This window comes from Dromiciops gliroides, chromosome 3 (assembly GCF_019393635.1).
Source record: "Dromiciops gliroides isolate mDroGli1 chromosome 3, mDroGli1.pri, whole genome shotgun sequence".
Lineage (NCBI taxonomy): Eukaryota > Metazoa > Chordata > Mammalia > Microbiotheria > Microbiotheriidae > Dromiciops > Dromiciops gliroides.
This window is the reverse complement of record NC_057863.1, coordinates 218,594,170-218,614,609: the sequence shown is the minus strand read 5'-3', so window position 1 is coordinate 218,614,609 and position 20,440 is coordinate 218,594,170. Positions and strand designations below refer to the sequence as shown.

The 20,440-nt window shown below is 35.7% G+C and overlaps 1 protein-coding gene across 3 annotated transcripts in view; it reads left to right on the top strand.

The window, feature by feature from the left end:
* The window catches only part of CA5B (carbonic anhydrase 5B), a 72,656-nt gene extending 52,457 nt beyond the window's left edge, over nt 1–20,199 (top strand). For 2 of the 3 annotated variants that reach the window (XM_043990921.1, XM_043990922.1), the window contains 5 exons: nt 2,150–2,268; nt 4,294–4,389; nt 4,527–4,589; nt 15,683–15,838; nt 18,335–20,199. In XM_043990921.1, the coding sequence (XP_043846856.1) occupies nt 2,150–2,268; nt 4,294–4,389; nt 4,527–4,589; nt 15,683–15,838; nt 18,335–18,514 (614 nt within the window). In that variant the 3' untranslated portion in view covers nt 18,515–20,199. The remainder of the gene's footprint in view (nt 1–2,149; nt 2,269–4,293; nt 4,390–4,526; nt 4,590–15,682; nt 15,839–18,334) is intronic. The other variant, XM_043990923.1, reaches the window with a different exon arrangement.
* The last annotated feature ends 241 nt before the right edge of the window (nt 20,200–20,440 follow it).

Below are 20,440 nucleotides of genomic sequence, written 5' to 3'. Positions count from 1 at the left end.
GCCTTTCCCTACCATCCTAAATCTTGGTGCCTTCCCGCCAAGACTATATCCAATTTATCCTGTATATATTCTTCTTGTCTCCTCAATTAGGTCTGAGCTCTTTTGGAGCTGACTATTTTTTGCCTTTCTTTTGTATCTCTAGCAATTAGCACAGTGCTTGTCACATAATACATGCTCGGTGACTGACTTGACGATAGTCATAATTTGCAGTTTAGTAGATATGTCTTACTTTACCCTCCCCAATCCCAGCCCCAAATGACAGTCCAACTAGCAGATTAGTCACTTCTACTGGACTTTCCCCTCTCCTCCCCTAGTTCCAAATATCCCTTCATCTCTGTGCTTTCTTCTCTTCTTCCATCTGTTTAGGGGTACTATGAGTTCAAAGTTTTTCACGATACTAAGATTTTATTTCCCTATTAAAATACTCCTTCCTTTTCCAGCTAAAATCAGGTTGAGGGTAGTCAACAAGCTTCAAACCCATTGGTGAGTTTAGAGTGATGCCTACCCCAAGCATTATGAATGGGCAATTTGTTGCAGCAGCCACGAAGGAGCCTGAAGCAAGCTCTGTGGAGAGCTTGAAGCTTGGCAAAACATTGAAGAAGCCAAGGTCAGCCACTACATCCTTGGCCATTACTAATTCTTCTTACTTTTATCTTGCTACCAGACTTTGATGACTCTGGAAGAGTGAGTGAGACTGATGACTTCGTGCAAGTCTGCCTCACTTAAATCCAACTCATGCACAAGTCATGACATTACTCCTTCATGATATCATCGGACTTCAAAAATGGAGGATGAGCAACAACAGCACACAAAGCATGCTTTATTTTCTCCACTCCCCATTCAGCCTGATAGGATATTCTAGTTTGGTTTGGTAGCCATACTTGTATAAATCATGACGTATCTCTTGCCTCCCAAACATAGATGTCCCTGACCAAATCTTTGTCCTGGGCTCACTTTTCTTCTCTTTCTCCAAATTCTTCCTTGATCTCATTCATAAGCTATGATGGGTTGGTTCATTTATCACCTCTAGGTAGATGACTACTATATCTATGTATCCATCTCATTGTTCTCCTAAATTCTAGTTCTGTTATCTCCCTACTTCCTGTTGTATATTTCTACCTGGATGACCTCAAACTTAACATACCACAGATTGAACTCATCCTCCCAAACCTGCCCCTTTTGCAAACTTCTCGCTCTTTCAGGATACCACCATCCTTCCAGGTACCCAGGTTTATAACATCAGTCATCTTAGTCTGTCTCCTCTCCCTCACCTCCATATCTGATCAGTTGCCAAGTCCTGCTGATTCTACTTCTATACCATCTTTCCCATCCATCACCTACTCACCTATGCCAGACACCTTAGTTTAAGTACTTAGCACTTCTCATCTGGACTATTGTAATAATCTCCTATTTGTTCTTCCTGATTCCAGCCTCTTCTTTCACACATTAGAAAAAAACAATCTGCCTAAGGCACAGATCTAACCATGTCATTCCCCTACTCAAGTCATCAGTGGGTCCTTATTTCTTCAATAATAAAATTTAAAACTTTTTAGCTTGGCATGTAAAGCCCTCTGGAATCTGACTTCAGCTCACTTTCCAGCTTTATCCCATATTATTCCTTTTCATGTACTTTAAAAGCTTTAGGCAAACTGGACTCTGCCTGCTTGTGATGGATCAAATAAGCTATCTCCATTCTCTCCTCTGTGCTTTAGCTGTCCCTCATCCTTGGAATTTATTTCCTCAGGTACCTAATAACCTCTGCTGTGAAACCATCCTTAATTCCTCTCCTCTCATCACCTCCCTCCTCCCCCTCCCCTGTTATTTGTGAGGATATTCCTCAAGTTCGTTGATCTTTTCTTTGCCTCTTTCACTCTTTAATACTTTCTTCACCATTTAAAACCCTGTATTAAACTCCCCTCTATTTCTGTTGAATTGTCCCATAAGTTCCTTGAAGGAAGGACCTGTTTTTGCCTTTGAATCCCCAAAGCTGAGCTGTATAGTATCTTGCACAGAGTAGGTCCTTAATAATATTTGCCAAATTCAAAAGGCTTTTCAGTTAAATAGACCTCTGTTGATGATGTATCTCAAGTGCATTTCTCTGAATGAAAAAGGAATGAAGCTTCCGAATTGTTTCTGTATGTTATTTCAGTGATTAAGGGAGGACCTCTGGAAAACAATTATCGGTTAAAGCAGTTCCATTTTCACTGGGGAGCAATAAATGACTGGGGTTCAGAACATACTGTTGACAGTAAATGTTATCCAGCTGAGGTATGTACTTTATTACAATGATACTTTAAAACAAACTACAGACAGTTCTGATGTTCTTAATTCTAAAATTGAAAGTCAATTGATGAATAGGAGGTGCTATGACCCAATTTCTCTATGGGCTATATTAAACCACCCGAATCTTAGAAATGTAAAAATTGCAAACTATTGAAATATCAAGTGTTTTGTTCTTGGTCACAATGTATACTTATAATTTGTTCTTGCTTCTGTTGAGTTGTTTTCAGTCATGCCTGGCTCTTAATGATCCCATTTGGGATTGTCTTGGCAAAGATACTGGACTGACTTGCCATTTCTTCCTCCAGTTCATTTCTACAGATGAGGAAACTGAGGCAAACAGGGTTAAGTGACTTGCCCAGAGTCACACAGCTAATAAGTGTCTGATACCAGCTTTGAATTCAGGAAGAGTCTTCCTGACTCCAGGCACAGGACTCTATCCACCTAGCTGCCTGTAATTATAATAAAGTAACTGTTATTTAAAAAAATTAAATGTTTTCATGTTCTCTAATGAAGGTTGCCTTGGAAAACCAAAATATAATTTCATAATGTTTATGTTAAGAAAATAGCTGAGACTTTGCTATAGTCAGCCTTTTCTATGTGCAATGGTTGCATTTTAAATTTTTTTCTTGATACATTTAGACTTGAAATTACTTGCCTAATGCCATATGGTACTGGAACTGAACTTTTCCTGCCTTCTAGGATCTATATCCTTTTGCAAAAGAAACAAGGCTAAAGAAACAGATATGCAGCAATTACACCGGTCATCTTAATAAAGAGATAGAGGAAGTCATTATTTACAGAGATTTCTTTTTAAAGATCTCTGCAAAGAAAAGTTACTATTTCTTTTTTCTTTTCTTTTTTTTTTTTTGGTGGGGCAATGAGGGTTAAGCAACTTGCCTAGGGTCACACAGCTAGCAAGTGTCAAGTGTCTGAGCCGGATTTGAACTCAGGTCCTCCTGAATCCAGGGTCAGTGCTTTATCCACTGTGCCACCTAGCTGCCCCAAAGATGCTATTTCTTTCACAAGTATAGTCCCTTCCTTTCTCCTGGCCAAACTGGCTTTCTTAGCTTGTAGAAAAAGGTTTCAGGGCAGTGGACTACCTGCATAACTGTATATATAGATATGTATATATAGTTACACACACATATAACTTTATATATAGATATATCATATATCTATAAAATTATATAAATCTATATGAACCTATAGATATATAGTTTTATGTAGATATAGGTAACATCTATAGATAAAGTTATATATCTCTATTTAGCTATATATTATATATAGTATACATACATATGTATATGTATATATGCACATATGTATGTATACCCATATGTATACATGCATACATACATACCCTACTGCCATACTGCCACAGTAGTCTCCTGAAAGTCATTAGGAGAGGATCTTTGAGATCATGTAATTCACTACAGGCTCCTCATTTTATATATGAGGTATCTGAGACTCATAGAAGGTAAAGGTATCTAAGTAGATACATAAGCTGGAATTCGAATATAAGTCTCTTGGTAGAACACTGCTTTAAAATGCCTGACAAATATCTGTTGACTGAGTGGAAAGATATCCTTAAAATGTTATGCTAAGGGGGCAGCTAGGTAGGTGGCTCAGTGGATAAAGCATCAGCCCTGGATTCAGGAGGACCTGCGTTCAAATCCAGCCCCAGACACTTGACACTTACTAGCTGTGTGACCCTGGGCAAGTCACTTAACCCTCATTGCCCTGCAAAAAAACCAAAAAACAATCAAAAAAATTATTTTTAAAAAATGTTATGCTGAGTAATTTTTATTTTATCCTTCAGGCCATGTAGCCATTACAGGTTTTTTAATAGGAGATGACATTGTCAAGCCTGTGCAGTAGGAAGATTAAATAATCTTTTTTGTGAGGGTGTCTGAAAAAAGAAATGTGTTCAAATAAGATCATTACATTCCATTTCTCTGACTTACTTTTGCCCAATTTTCATATACTAAACCCACTTCAATGGTATTTCAGTTACATTTAGTACACTGGAATGCAGTCAAATATGAAAGTTTTGAAGATGCTGCAATGGAGGAAAACGGATTGGCTGTGATAGGAGTATTTTTGAAGGTAAAGTCTTACTCATCTGAAATTACTTGTTCAACTATTGAATATAATTATTTATTTTTCAAAATTATTGTTTAAGGGATAATTTAGATTTATTTTTGCCAGTTTTAATTTTTATTTATTTATTTATCATTCTTTAGCTAGGTATACATCATAAAGAACTACAGAAATTAGTAGATGCTTTGCCAGCCATAAAACATAAGGTAATATTTAAAATTTTAATACTACTTAAATATTAAATATTTTGGTGTTATTATAATATATAATTACAGTAAGGCAGTTTTTATTTTAAAAAATTAAATGTTTTCAGGTTCTCCAATGAACATTGCCTGTGAAGACCAAAATAGTTTCATAATATTTAAGGAAGTAGCTAAAATTTTGCTTTAGAGCCTATAATGGTCATATTGTAAAATATTTTTCTTGATACATTTGGACATGAGTCACTTCCCAACAACTCACTCATAATGATTGTTGTTGTTCTGTTGTTCAGTCATGTCCAACTCTCCTTGACCCCCTCAACTTGTCCATGGGATTTTCTTGGCAAAGATACTGGAATGATTTGCCATTTCCTTCTGCATAATGGTAGATTTCCATTAAAAAAAAAAGTCAAGCAAGAACTGCCTAACAGAGTATTTTATGGTCATATTCCTTGAGGGAAAGGAATGTTTTCATTAGTTTTGTCATAGGATGTTGTTGTTCAGTTGTTTCAGTTGTGATTCTTTATGAACCCATTTGAGGTTTTCTTGGCAAAAATACTGGAGTGCTTTGCCATTTCCTTCTCCAGCTCATTTCTACAGATAAGGAAACCAAGGCAAATAGGACTGAGTGCCTTGCCTAGGGTCACACAGCTAGTAAGTGTCTAAGGCCATATTTGAACTCAGGAAGAGGAGTCTTCCTAACTTAAGGCCCAACGCTATCCACTGCACCACCTAGCTGTTCCAGCTCAACAGATTTCTTCACTCAGTTCATTGCCATATTTCTCTGAATTCTTCACATATGTTGTTAGGCCCAATGCTATCCACTGCACCACCTAGCTGCTCCAGCTCAACAGAATACTTCACTCAGTTCATTTCCATATTTCTCTGAATTCTTCACATATGTCATTTCTTATAGCTCAGTAATATTTTATTACATTTATGTACCACACTTTCTCCAGCCATTCCCCAATCATTGGGTGTATAATTTATCTTCAGCTTTTTTGATATTAAAATGGTTGCTTTGAAAGCATAGCTACCCAGAAGTTGACTGGCTCATAGTTCACTGTCTGTTGCCATCACTTAATGACAATTTGGTGGTTCTTTAATGTGATTTTGGCCTCAGGAAAACAACCCTCTCCTCTCTCCCTTTATAGCTTTGTAGTAAATAGTCATGACAGCAACATACTTTCCTACCATCTTTTCTCCCTCCAGCTTAGACAGTTGTATTGTCTTTGTTCTTATTGCATTCTTTTTTAACCCCAAAACTTTTAGGGTCTGTTTGGGGAGAAAGATGAAATTCTCCTGTTAACACATAAGCAACTACCTGCTGCTAACCATAACTACTTTATTAGATGTAGGGAATATAAATGCGAATATGATCTTCTTATAATTATTGCAAGCACAGATACATGGGACAGGTTGAGTTTAGCTGTGTCCATCTCTAAACCTTTTGTTTTGATTTACCTCTGTCTTGCTATCTCTCCCGTGAGCTTCAATGGAGAGTTAATTTTTGATCCTGAATCATTTTGGCTGACTTTTGAAAAGTCAGTATTTTTCCTTGATCTCAGTTTGAGTTGGTTACTCACTTGGCTACCTGATGTGTGGATCTTTTTTTTCCTTCTTTAAATTCTTAAAACAAAACAAAACAAAACAAACAAGAACCAAGCATACACAGGCACATATGTATGTGCACTCACACAGAGACACAAAGAAATAAAAATCGTCTTTTATCCTTCCAGTTTAGATACTTGTATTATCTTTGTTCTTATTGCATTTTTTAAGCCCAAAGCTTTCTAGTGTCCATTTGGGGAGATAAATATACCTTTCCTGTTAACACATAAGCAACTCTCTGCTGCCTCTCCTTTATGGTATCTATTTAAGTATGAGAGATGGGAAATATGAATTGATCACCGTTATATCTAATCCATGGTGTGATGAATCACGACATGATTCTTCAGTATTACTGAATATTGAATGATAAAATAAACAAATTGATAAGATTGATGTTTAAATATTTGAATAAATTTGTTTCACATTAAACATAGAAAGTGTGTCTTCATTAAATATCATATACTCCACGAATAATCAATGTTTTATGATAAGGCAGATGTTGAAAGAATTTTTTTCATAGCTGAAAGGTTTTCAGAAGTTAGTAAGAGGTTAAATTGTGTATTTCCCCCTGCTTTGTTGTATAGGCCTTTACATTCTCCTACCTCATAAGGTTAAAGAAATGTGTTAATAGGGAAGTTTTAAAATTTCCTTGCTCCAGATGGGTAGTCCTGTTTGGGGTTGTTGCAAATATGAATTGTAACAAAGGAACCCAATGGACCAATTACCCCATCTGTTTCTGTTTCCTCCTCAAAACACAAAAACATAACTAGGTAGTATGTGAGGCAGGAAATTAATGCAAACCTTCCTAACTTCAAGTCCGATACAGGAAGGGTTCCAACCACCTGCTTATTGACTCAGTCATCACCTAAAATCCTGGGGAAATGTTTATACTTGACAGCCCAAAGCTGTTCGAAGCACTAAGACCACAATGCACAAGAAGAAACATAGGTAAGTGGCTAGGACCCTGCACTTGGAGTCAGGAAATCCTGAGTTTAAATCCTATCTCTATAATTATGAATTAGCTCTCTTTCCACAGTCAAATTGCTTGCCTCTACAAGAAGGTGGATGATAATATCTCCAGTAATTGTATGTAAAGTACTTTGGAACCTTAAAGTGTATATAAATTTAATTTTTTAAACAACATATGGAAAATGGAGAAAATCCCCAAATGTATTTTATGCCTCCCCCCAATCCATGCTCAGATAATGAGAATTTCATTGATGCTTCTAGTCTGTTCCTGCCAGATGACTTGACTTACCCCGGTCCTAGGTCCTCAGAGCTAACTATTCTTTTCAGCTGGGGCTAGTCAGTTCTGGTTAATGTATACAGTTTGTCAAACTGATCTTCCTAAAGATCAAGTCTGACCACGTTACCTACCCTACCCTCCTATATAGTCACCTCCATTGGCTCTCTATTATCTCCAGGATCAAATATAAAATCTTTTAAATCCTTTCATAACCTGGCCCCTTCCTGCCTTTCCAGTCTCCTTACTTTTTACTCTTGTCCATGTACTTTGTAATCCAGTGATATTGGATTCCTTGCTATTTCTTGAACAAGACAGTCTGTCTCCCAACTCGAGGCATTTTTACTAGCTATTCTCCCCATGCCTGAGAACTCTCTCCCTCCTCATTTCCACCTCCTATTTTCCCTGGCTTCCTTCAGGTCCCTGCAAAAAGTCCCACCTTCTACAAAGAAGTCTTTCTCAGCTTCCCCTCCAAGACCATCTGTAGTTTATTCTGTCAACATCTTGTTTGTACAATTATATCCCTTACCCATCACAACTTTCTCCATCACAATTTCAATATAGTGTGGGTCTGCATAAGAAATTAAATGGGAATTTGGGGGGAGTTTTGCCAAAGTTGTAAATGATACTCCAAGACCAGTAGATGACACAGAAAAAGTTTAGAAAGACAGAAATGTACATTATTGTATAATATCAACATATTTTATCTTTCAATACCATAACAATTCAGATTTCTTCTCTGGCACAAAGGGAGGGCCATAAAATCTTATACAGATTTTCCAGATCATGGGGGTGTAGCCCCCATAGCCTCAGCAATGTGGAAATGATGACTATACATAGTTGTATACTGTCTCCTCTGGTAGACCGAGTTCCTTGAGTGCAGACTGGCTTTTGCCTTTTGTTGTCTCCCTGGCGCCTATCACAATAGCTGGCACTTCATGCTTGTTGACATAACTTTTTTCTTATGGAGAACTCCTTTCTCCTTGGCTTCTTTTGCCCTGGACTTCTTTTTTGCTGGCAACATTTCCTTTTATCTCTACATCTTACCCTTTGTTCTTTGGAGTCACTGAGTCTCTTTGCTGAAAGCTGGTCAACCTTCAATGACATCACACCCTGATAACACTTTGTTAACAGTTTATTATGATCAGCTCAAGGGTAAGCTTTTAAACACATCCATTCCTGATGCTATGAAGATTGAGCAGATGGCATATAAAGGCTCACCACATAAATCTCATTAGGGTTTTAGTATTTTAATAAATTTTCAAAATTAAATAAATATCCTTGATATAAAGTTTTCTAGGCTTTTGACTTTTTTTCCTCCCTCCCCTCCCCCCAGATAGCTACCATTAGACACAAATATGTATGTGTCTTGTTTGTCTTTTAAAGCCTTTCATATATATCTATATATGTATATATAGATATACCCATATATATGTGTGTATATATGTATAGGCATATTCACATATATATACATATACACGCATACATGCACATATATGTAAAACTATTCTATACATCTATTTATCAGTTCTTTCTCTGGATGCGGATAGTCTTCCTTCATATATCCTTTATAGTTAATTTGGGTATTCATAATAGTCAAAATGACTTAGTCATTCAAAGCTGTTCTTAAAACAATATTCTTATTACCTTGGGTTAAAGGAAAGTATAAATATGGATATTTGTTGCTTGTCATTTTGAGATACAAGTGAAATCTCATTTTCCTTTCTCCAGGCTTTTTATTTGGTTTGGTTTTGGTTTTAGTTCCTGGAAACCATGGTTGGGACAAAGGGCCTTCTTGAACTACCTATCCCTTTTCCATTTGTCTGATGAATTTTTTAAAATAGCAAAATAAATAAAGAAAATGACAGTGTTTTTATAAAACCCTAATGATGAAAATAAAAATAAATAATTCATACTAGAAAAAAAGCAGGATCATAGATTACAAACTAGAAGGAACCTCAGAGATCATTCAGTCCAACTTCTCTCATTTTACAGATGAAAAACAAAACAAAACAAAAAAACCAGACACTGAGGTTAAGTGACTTGTCCAATCACATAGGTTAGTAAATAGCCGAACCAGAATTTGAAACATGCCCTATGACTTCACATCTCTTTTTAAAAATAGCATACATCCCCTTCCAGAAACTCCTATATAATTAATATTAAACTGATAAAACAGATATAATTATAAAGCCCTTTGTTCTTAACTTTTTATCTCTTTTTAACTTTTAAACACTGGATTAGAGTTTAAGTCTGGCTTCAGACATCCACCAGCTGTGTGACTTTGGGCAAGTCACTTAACCCCTGTTTTGCTTCAGTTTCTTCATCTGTAAAATAAGGATAATAACTCCTCCCTCCTGGTGTTATTGTGAGGGTCACATGAAATAATTACAGGGTACTTAACACAGTGCCCAACACATAGTAGCTACTATATGTGGTAAAAATTATTTGTGGTAAAGATTAATATCTAAAGTTTAGCTGAATCATTTGGGAGAGGCCACACCTGGCCCACCCTGAGATTATGCTACTGAGAAGGACCTCCCCTTTTGGGGAAGGAAAAACTGAATGCCAGACCTCCCCTTTTGGGGGAGGAAAAAACTGAATGCCACCGGAAGGAGGGGAGGTAACTTCTGGTAGGCAGGGTGTGTTCAAAAGTCCTCGCTTTTTGGGCCTGGCAAGCAGTCTGGTGGCATCCTGGACCTGGCGGTGGCACGTGTTTTGCTCTGTTTTGGGCAACTGCTGTTCTAATGAGTAACTGTAGACTGACCAGGGTTGGTGAGTTTAATCCTAAATTCTTTTGAACTAGCTTAATTGGGAACACTCTGGGATTGCATAGACTAAGCTTAGAGTTAAAACTATCTATCTGCATTTCTACTTCCTTATTTCCTTAATTGGTTTAATTAATTCCCAAGTAATAAAACCTGCTCCTTTATGAACAAAAGCTCAGAGGCTCCTTTTCTTATTGGCCTAGGAGGAATATATAAAAAGGAAAGTTCAAAGAGCAGATTAAACCTAAAGAGTCCCTCATATTTCTGGGACCCCAATATTAAGGCGAGTCACCCAAATAACACTCCATATATCAAACTTTGGCCCTCACAGTTATAAATGTTAGCCATTAATATTATTAAAAACATATAATTGTAGTTCATTAATACAAGGTATCCCAAAGGTCTTAGTGTGGTTTAAGTTTTAATAACTTCATAAGTATAAGCTATATAAACTCACAGAAAATTTGAAAGTTTAATCATTTAAGTTTATTTTATACTTGTTTTGTGAATTTTGAATAATAAATGTAAAATTATAATTTTAACAAGGCAGAGCACCCTCTCATTTATTGCATATTTAACAGTTTCTGGATGACACTTTCTTAGACCACTGGATTGCTAGAGGAAGTCCTCTTGCATACATCCAAACCTTGTTCTTTGGATGTTCTTTTTTTTCATAAAAGTCTTTTATTATTTTCCAGTTGTATGTAGAGATAATTTTCACCATTTGTTTTTATAAGATTTCTAGTTTCAAATTTTTCTCTCCCCTCCCCCCTCCCCAAGATAGCAAGCAATCTGATATAGATTTATATATATATATATATATATATATATATATATGTGTGTGTATATATATATATATATATATATATATATATACAATCACATTATCAAAGCAAAAGGGAAAAACAAAAAAAGTAGAAATAGTATAGTTCAATCTGCATCTAGATTCCATAGTTCTTTTTTTCTGGATTTGGAAAGCATTTTCCATAATGAGTCCTTTGAACTATCTTGGACCACTGCATTGCTGATAAGAATCAAGTCTATCACAGTTGATCAACACACAATGTTGTTGATACTGTGTACAATGTTCTCCTGGTTCTGCTCATCTCACTCAGCATCAGTTCATGTAAATCTTTCCAGGTTTCTCTGCAATCTGCCTGGCCGTCATTTCTTACAGAACAATAATATTCTATTACATTCATACACCACAACTTGTTCGGCCATTCCCCAATTGATGGGCATCCCCTCAATTTCTAATTCCTTGCCACCACAAAAAGAGCAGCTATAAATATTTTTGTACACGTGGATCCTTTTCCCTTTTTTGTGATCTCTTTGGGATATAGACCTAATAATGGTATTGCTGGGTCAAAAGGTATGCACAGCTTTATAGCCCTTTGGGCATAGTTCTTTGGATGGTCTTAAGACTAAGATTGTATTTATATACAATCCTTTTGGTCACTGAACAGCACCCAATGAAAGTTTTTACAAAGTTAAAAATCAATTAGGGCAATATATACAGCCCAAGATGACTATTATGTTGAATTTTCATTAGTAACATATCAGTATTTTAAAATGCTAAATAATTAACCTTTCTGATTTTGGTGGTAAATCTAGAGCACTTATACTTCTGCTTCTTTAAATTCAATTTTATTTTTATTTTCATTTCCAAATTCTCCTCATTCCCTTCACCCCTCCCCCACCAATTGAAAAGGCAAGAAATATAATACCTGTTATACATTTGAAGTCAGGCTAAACTTTTGCTTTAGTCATGTTCTGAAAATATATCTCTTACATTAAAGCTTAAAGCTGCACTAAGACTTTTGGGAATCTGGATTATTCTATAATGGCATAGCCCCTTGTTTTACAACTGTCTAATGATCTTCTAATTTAATATCATGTTATATTTATCTTTGTTTGTGTATTATCCTTCTTCCCAATCTTAACTCCGAGAAAGTGGGAACCATATTTTATCTAAATGTTACAGCTTCTTCAGTGAACACATAGCATATGACTCCTCTGAATAAAGTAGGCATATTGAATATGTGTATATATAAAAATATACACATATAGTTTCCATATTAGTCACGTTATAAAAGAAAACACAGAAAAAAAACCAAGAAAATTATGGAATGTTTTAAAAAAGTATGTTTTGATCTTCATTCAGACTCCATCAGTTTGGAGGCAACTAGATAGTGTAGTGAATAAAGCACCAGCCCTGGATTCAGGAAGACCTGAGTTCAAATCTGGCCTCAGACACTTGACACTTACTAGCTGTGTGACCTTGGGCAAGTCACTTAACCCTCATTGCCCTGCAAAAAGGCAAAACAAACAAACAAACAAAAAACCAGACTCCATCAGTTTTATCTCCGGGGGAGATGGGGAGTAGATAGCATTTTCATCATAAATCCTTTGGAATTGTAGAATCTAGATGCATATTGAACCATACTATTTTTATTGTTTTTTGTTGTTGTTTTTCTTTTTTGAGGTTTTTCCTTTTTGCTCTGATTCTTCTCTCATAACATGACTAATGCATAAATACGTTTAATGTGATTGTACATATATGACCTATATCAGATTACTTGCTGTCTTGGGGAGGGAGGGAGGGAGAAAAATTTGAAACTAGAAATTTTATAAAAACAGATGTTGAAAACTATCTCTAAATGTAACTGAAAAATAATAAAATATTTATATGGAGAAAAAACAAAAGAACAGCAAGGAGGCCAGCGTCACTGCATCTAAGACTATGTGTAGGGAGTTAAGGTATAAGAAGACTGGAAAGTTTGGTGGAGGGAGACAGGTTATGGAGGACTTTGAAAGCCAAATAGAGTATTTTCTATTTTAGAGTGAAGGTGATAGGGAGTCACTGGAGTTTATTGAGTAAGAGTATGGCATGGTTAGACCTAAAATTTAGGAAATCACTTTGGTGGTCAGGTGAAGGAGGGACTGGATTGGGGAGACACTTGATCCAGGCAAGCCAGTTAGAAGTCTTTTGCAATAGTCCAAGCATTCTAACTAAATAGCAATTAGATTTTCCTAATGATAGTTTGATGCATAAAGTGATGGAATGTCCCTCTGCTTCTTCAACTGTCAGCTGTCCCAGTTAGGAAAAAATATTCTTATTAAAAACTAAAATGTTGGGGCAGCTAGGTGGTGGAGTGGATAGAATACCGGCCCTGGAGTCAGGAGGACCTGAGTTCAAATCCGGCCTCAGACATCTGACACTTACTAGCTGTGTAACCCTGGGCAAGTCACTTAACCCCAATTGCCTCAACAAAAAAAAAAAAAAAAAAGAAAAGAAAATAACCCTAAAATGTTGATGCCCTGATGCCCTGGAGAGTCTAGCCTGATATTCAAAATAATACTGCATTTCATCTTTGAGTGAATCGTCATTTAAAGCTTTGAAGGAAACGACTACTAAGTTGAGTGAAAGATTTTTAAATAAATTCCTCAAAAAGTTGAAAAAAATTAAAGATAACATCAAATAGAAAAAATAAATCCTTTCGAATTATCTTATATTGATTAGAATAGCCAAGTCATTCATAGTTGATCATGCAATATTGCTATTCATGTTAAAATGTTCTGGTTCAGCTCACTTCACTTTGCATGAATTCATGTAAGTCTTCCTAGATTTTTCTGAAATCATCCTGCTCATCATTTCTTATAGCAGTATTTCATCACAATCAAATACAACATATTCAGCCATTCCCCTATTGATAGGCATTCCTTTGATTCCCAATTCTTAGCCACCACAAAAAGAGCTGCTATAAATATTTTTGTACAAATAGGTCTTTTTCTCTTTTTGGGGACATCTGGGACATAAACCTAGTCTGCAGTTATTTTTGATGGACTTTCTCTTTCTCTTCCTGCTGAACTTTGTTAGGAATGTATAGAAATGTCGATGATTTATGTGGGTTTATTTTATATCCCACAACTTTGCTGAATTGTTGTTTCACTTAGCTTTTTTTTTTTTTGCAAGATGGATAATTTAAAAAATTATTTTCTTTTTTAGGTTAATCATTTAGCTTTTTAGTTGATTCAATAATATATCATCATATCATTTGCAAAGAGTGATCTGAATATATTTTTGAATGAAATACACTTCAAGACAATTCCACAAACCTTTTTAAGCACTTATTATGTGCAAGGTACTGTACTATACTCTGGGGTTACAAAGACAAAAAAGGAAACAGCCACTGCTCTTGATGTGTTTCTTTAATTGATAGCTGTTTTACATTAGTCCTCTTCTAATCACTAATAGAACATATAGAAACAAAGCAGCTTTTCTTAAGTCATTCATCTAGGGAAATACAGCTGACATGCAATTCCAACACAGACCCATCTAGCTGAATGATTTTTAATTCAATAAATGTTAATAGGATGTGATAAGGACTTGAATTAGGAAATGAGATGGATGTGAGAAATGCTATGAAGGTGTCTTGGCAAATATATGGATATAGGTGTGGGGACTTGCTGGGAGGTGGCAGACAGTATGAAAAAGAGAAGAAAGAGTTAAGGATGACTTCAAAGTTGCAAATTGGAGATAGTGATGCTCTTTTTACAGAAAGGGGAACATTGGAGAAAGGTGTGAACCCTGTTTTAGACATGTTAAGTTTAAAATACCTACAGGACACTGAGGAGGTGATGTCCAGCAAGTAGGTGGTAGTGTGAAATTAGATTTCAGGGGAGATATTAGGACTTGATTCTGTTGGGGCAGAGCCCCTTTCACAGTGGGTAGAGTGCTGGGCCTGGAATCAAGAAGACCTGAGTTCAAAACTGGTTTCAGATACTTACTAGCTGTGTAACCCTGGGCAAGTCATTCAATTCTGTTTGCCTCAATTTTATCATTTATAAAATGAGCTGGAGAAGAAAATGGCAAACCACTCCTGTATCTTTGCCAAGAAAAACCCTGAATGTGGTCATAAAGAATCAGACATGACTGAAACAACTGAATACAACCAATGACTAAAGGGGCAGGGATCCTTTAAGAAGTTATAGTTTAAACAACAAAAAGTATCTATGAAACTAAAAAATCAAGTTCATCTCATTTCTAATTTGTACTTTTATTGTAAGTTGAAGCTCTTCTTTTAATACTCTCCATGAAATCAATTCAGAAATCAGCCAGAATACTCAAGGAGTACTTAGAGTTGTGTGTAGGAATCTTCAGTACTGAAGGGTGTAGTAGGAAAGAAAATGTGTGATGCAGATTCAGGGATTCCTTTGAAATGGGGTTTGGGGAGATAGGATATGAGGTGCCTCTTGGTGTCCTGGCAATGTGGCATGGAGCCAGAATTTGTAATAATACAGTGGTCAAGCTTCTAAGGAGACAGTTTGGGTAGAAAGAGTATCTTAAAGTTTTGCAGTTCCAGATGATAAAGTGGAGAATCATTGCTTTTAGTGAAAGTGAAATTTTTTAGTGAACATTTTCCTGAATTTTTTAGTACTAACATATTAATTCAGTGTACGACTGGCTTTTTCAGGATTCGCTTGTTGAATTTGAAACATTTGATCCTGCCTGTCTTATGCCAAGCTGCCCAGATTTTTGGACCTATTCTGGATCTTTGACCACTCCTCCACTTTCAGAATCTGTCACCTGGATCATTAAGAAAGAGCCAATTGAAGTTGATCATAATCAGGTGAGTTTTTCCACACTTTTATTTTTAAAAGAAAATTCAGAGTCACTTGTATAAAACAGAAGAAAATAGAGCATCATTTCAACATTATTAGTTACTCTTTAGGAATGCTGTTTAAAACATACTCATGGGGCAGCTAGGTGGTGCAGTGGATAGAGCACCAGCCCTGGATTCAGGAGGACCTGAGTTCAAATCCGACCTCAGACATTTAACAATTACTAGCTGTGTGACCCTAGGCAAGTCACTTAACCCCAATTGCCTCACAAAAACAACAACAACAACAACAACAAAAAGTACTTGTGTGTTGTTGTAAGTATTGTCTACTTTCCTTTTAGAAAGAAGCTAGTCACTGAAACTAATACCCAACAGATGAATGAAATATAGCAAGCAAAAAAAAATATAGCAAGCAATCATGTCAGGCTTCTAGTGTGGTTTTTGGTACAATTAATTAGAGATGAGATGAAAATTTAGACATTTACTAGAGAATAAAGGAAGGGAACAAGCATTTATATGGTGCCTATTGAGTACTAGGCATTGTCCTAAGCAATTGATCCTCACAACAACTTTGTGAAATAAATGCTGTTATTTTCCCCATTTTGTAGTGGAGGAAACTGATACAAGCAGAAGTTAGGTGACTTGCTTGGGGTCACACAGTATGTGTCTAAGGCTGAATTTGAACTTAGATTTACCTGATTCCAGTACCAGAGGACCAAGCAGTTGACTGGGGAATAAGGAAAGGTTTGTTACTTAAGGAGAAGGACTCAACCAGGGGAACTCTTTAATGGATCTTCAATACTGGAGCTTTGCAGGGTATAGATGGGAGGAAAGTGTGTGATGCAGAGGCAGGGACTCCTGTGAAGTGGGGTTTGGGGAGACAGGATATGAGGTGCTTCTTGGTATCCTTGGCAATGTGGCATGGAGCCAGAATTTGCAATGATACAGTGGTTAGGCTACTAAGGAGACACTTTGGGTAGAAAGGGTATTTTAAAGCTGAGACTTATTACTGTCATAAGGTGGTACAGATTGAAAATATAAATAGGTACATAAAAAGTTTAGATAAAGTAATGGTTAAAAGATCTATATTTTGATATTAAGAAGAGTCAGGGGACATAGCCAAGATGGCAGAGTACAACCAGGGACTCATCTGAACTCTCCCAATGTTCCCCTCCAAACATCTTTAAAATAATGACATATCAAATTTTGGAGTGGCAGAGCCACAGAAAGAGAATTTTTCAAGCCTAAGACAACTTAAGAGGTCTGCAGAAATCTATAACATGGGTATAACAGTAATGTTGCAATTATAATCAACTGTGAAAGACTTGGCTATTCTGATCAATACAGTGATCACCAAGACAATTCCAAAGGACTCATGACAAAAAAATGCTATCCATCTCTAGAGAGAGAACTGATGAACCCTGAGTACAAATTGAAGTATTATTTTCTTGATTTTTTTTTTTTGCTTTTTGTGATATGGCTAATATGGAAATATGTTTTGCATGAGAAAAAAAGAAGAGATAGGAATGTTGGGATACATTTCTCAGCTTCTGAAATTGATGTTTATGATGCTATCCCACAAAACATCTCTTGGTGTATCTTTTGGAGAGAAAATCCTGAGATAGAGGGACTGTAAATCTGATCTCACATATGTTTTAGGCTTCATATTTGAAGACAACACTACAGATGTTGATTGCAAATTTCCTGTGTGAAGAGATCAGTAACTAAAAATTATATGAAGATTGTTTTGCTTTTTAGATAAAGCTACCAATTTCAGAGCTTTTCTGTTTGTGAGTATGCCCCTAAAGACAAGTGGTTGATCTGAATGAAGACTTTTAACAGAGATACTTATTCCTAATTGCTTTATACCAAACTGTTCTACCAGCAACTGGGATGAGCCTGTTTTGGTTGAAGTACACAGTCTTTCAAAGGCATTTTTGTTCTTTCTAGTGCCTTTGAAGCCATGTATTCCTATGCAGGATTGTTCAAAACGGTATCTTTTCAGAGTGTAAGCAACCAATCTACGGGGCTGTCTGCTTGCATAAGAATTTTTGTATGGTATTATATTTTACTGCAAGATGTATAGCTACACAAAAAATAGGAAAAGAGTAACTATTTGAGTTTATCTGGCAGTGATGACAGGTTACTGTGAGTCTTTTTTTTTTTTTAATTAAAAAAAAATTGGGGGCAGCTAGGTGGCGCAGTGGATAGAGCACTGGCCCTGGATTCAGCACAGCTAGTGTCAAATGTCTGAGGCCGGATCTGAACTCAGGTCCTCCTGAATCCAGGGCCTGTGCTCTATCCACTGCACCACCTTGCTGCCTGAGTCATTAATAATCCTGCTGTGTACACTGTATCATTTGGCTAAAACATGTCTAATTACTTCTAGATTTGTGTTTTGCTATGTATGTAATTTATGAGTCGCCAAATATGAACACTCGTATTTCTTAAACCATATTTTTTTCTCCTTCTGAAAATCTTTTTTTGACTGATTCGTATTCTCAGCTGGAGGCATTTCGGACGCTGCTTTTTACTCCACCTGGGGAGAAAGAAAAGAGGATGGTTGACAACTTTCGTCCACTCCAGCCACTGATGAATCGCACAGTCCGTTCCTCCTTTCATCATGATCATATATTGAGTCTGCACAAAGGAAGCAAACAACAAACCCAGCATGTTACTCCATAAAAAGATAGCAAGAAAATATCTTATTTCAGTATGTAATCTACATCTGGGCTTTTGTCATAATTTTGAAGGGATTGGGGATTTTCTTTGTAGGACATATATCTCAATGTGCATTACTTATATTTTAAAAGATTATTAGCAATAAACTGTTAGGGACGATTAAGCATAAAACATTAAGGTCACAGATTATGAAAGTGTCTTCTACAAGTATCTTGCCTGTAACTTGGCTAAACTTTCTCAAAGATTTTTACTACTTTTGGGGATATATTTATCATCTGATTAAAAAGAAAAAAAAAGTAGGTTCTCAACTAAGCATATAAAGGTCATCTAATCAATCAACTTTAAAAACATTGAAAAAGTAATATTTGTGACTATGAAAGATCAAGCCTCATAGAAAAAAAGGAAAAATATGTTATAGACAAGTTGATTTTTTCATAATGAGAAGATGGGAAACTGACCTTTATGAAAAGGGAAAAGATTGCAATTTTTAATCAGAATTTTATAGGTCATATTATTGTTATTAACTTATAATAGGGTATAAAAGCTACTTTACACAGAGCAAAAGAAATAGAGTAGTTATTTGGTGTAATGTCATACAGTGAAGGTCTGGGTAAATCACAATCTCAATTACATAATACATTTTAAGATCTTTTGATGAAAGGTTATCATTAAATGATTTGGTATGCAAGGCTTTACCCTCAAGAGACACTCAAAATAATAAATTCAAACTGAATTTCTATTTTAGAAATATTTAATGGTGGTGTTTTGAATTTTTTCCACTTAAGTTATTGGCTAATGGGTCTCCAAAATATTTAGCATGCCTTTTGCCTTTTTCTTTTTCTCATTTAAATTCTGCTTTTTCTTGGTGGAAAATCAAAATAATTTTATTCTTTGATACTAGGAATCTGATGCTAACATCCTTAAGATAAGTATAATTCTAGGGGCAACTAGGTGTCACAGTGGATAAAGCAGTGGCCCTGGATTCAGGGGGACCTGAATTCAAATCCAGCCTCAGACACTTGACACTTACTAGCTGTGTGACTCTGGGCACATTGCCCTAAAACAAAACAAAACAAAACAAAGATAAGTATAATTCTGAACTATTTTGGGTAGAATAGGACATTTTATTGCATCCCATATTCTTAAATTATGACTTGAGTTCCACAAAATTTCTTGTTTACCTTACCAGTTATAATAAATAATGTGATTGTATATTATAATAGTGGTTTATGGGAATACACCGAGTTGTACTTTTCAGTTATCAATAGTTATAGTACATGAAAATATAGTTAAGAAAAATGACTATGCATTCTTAGAACATTTCTCGGTGTCTTTGAGTAGTAATTTTTACTGAATATTAAAAACAAATATTTTTATTGCCAATGATAATAAAGTAGAGGAAGAGTATATTATATTTTATCCTGCTTAAAGTGACTAAATTTTCAGCAAGTTTGGTTGTTATTTTTTATTTTGTTATTTTTTTGTTATTGTGGTGTTTTTGTTGTTGTTATTGTGGGTGGTCACAGTAACCAAAATGTTCAGTCAGATTTCTGATTTGTGCAATACAACCAAAGAATTATTTTCCTAATTCCAATTTAATTATAGTTTCCTTGTAGGTTATTGTTGGAAAACAAATTTATAATTGCTTTCATGCAAAAGTTTTTCTACCCCAACACTTGCCCTCATACAAGGAAACTTATATATATATATATATATATATATATATATATATATATATATATATATATATATATATATATATATCAATGCTCCCCAAATACCTTAATTTTCCAGTTCTTTAGGCTAATTATTTTCTATAACCTATTCCTACTCAAGTATCCACTGAGGATCATGACTTTGATCTTGCCCTCATCTACAAGTTGCCTACTTCCTCTTTTAGGAATGCTAAAATTCCTTCACTTTATTCCT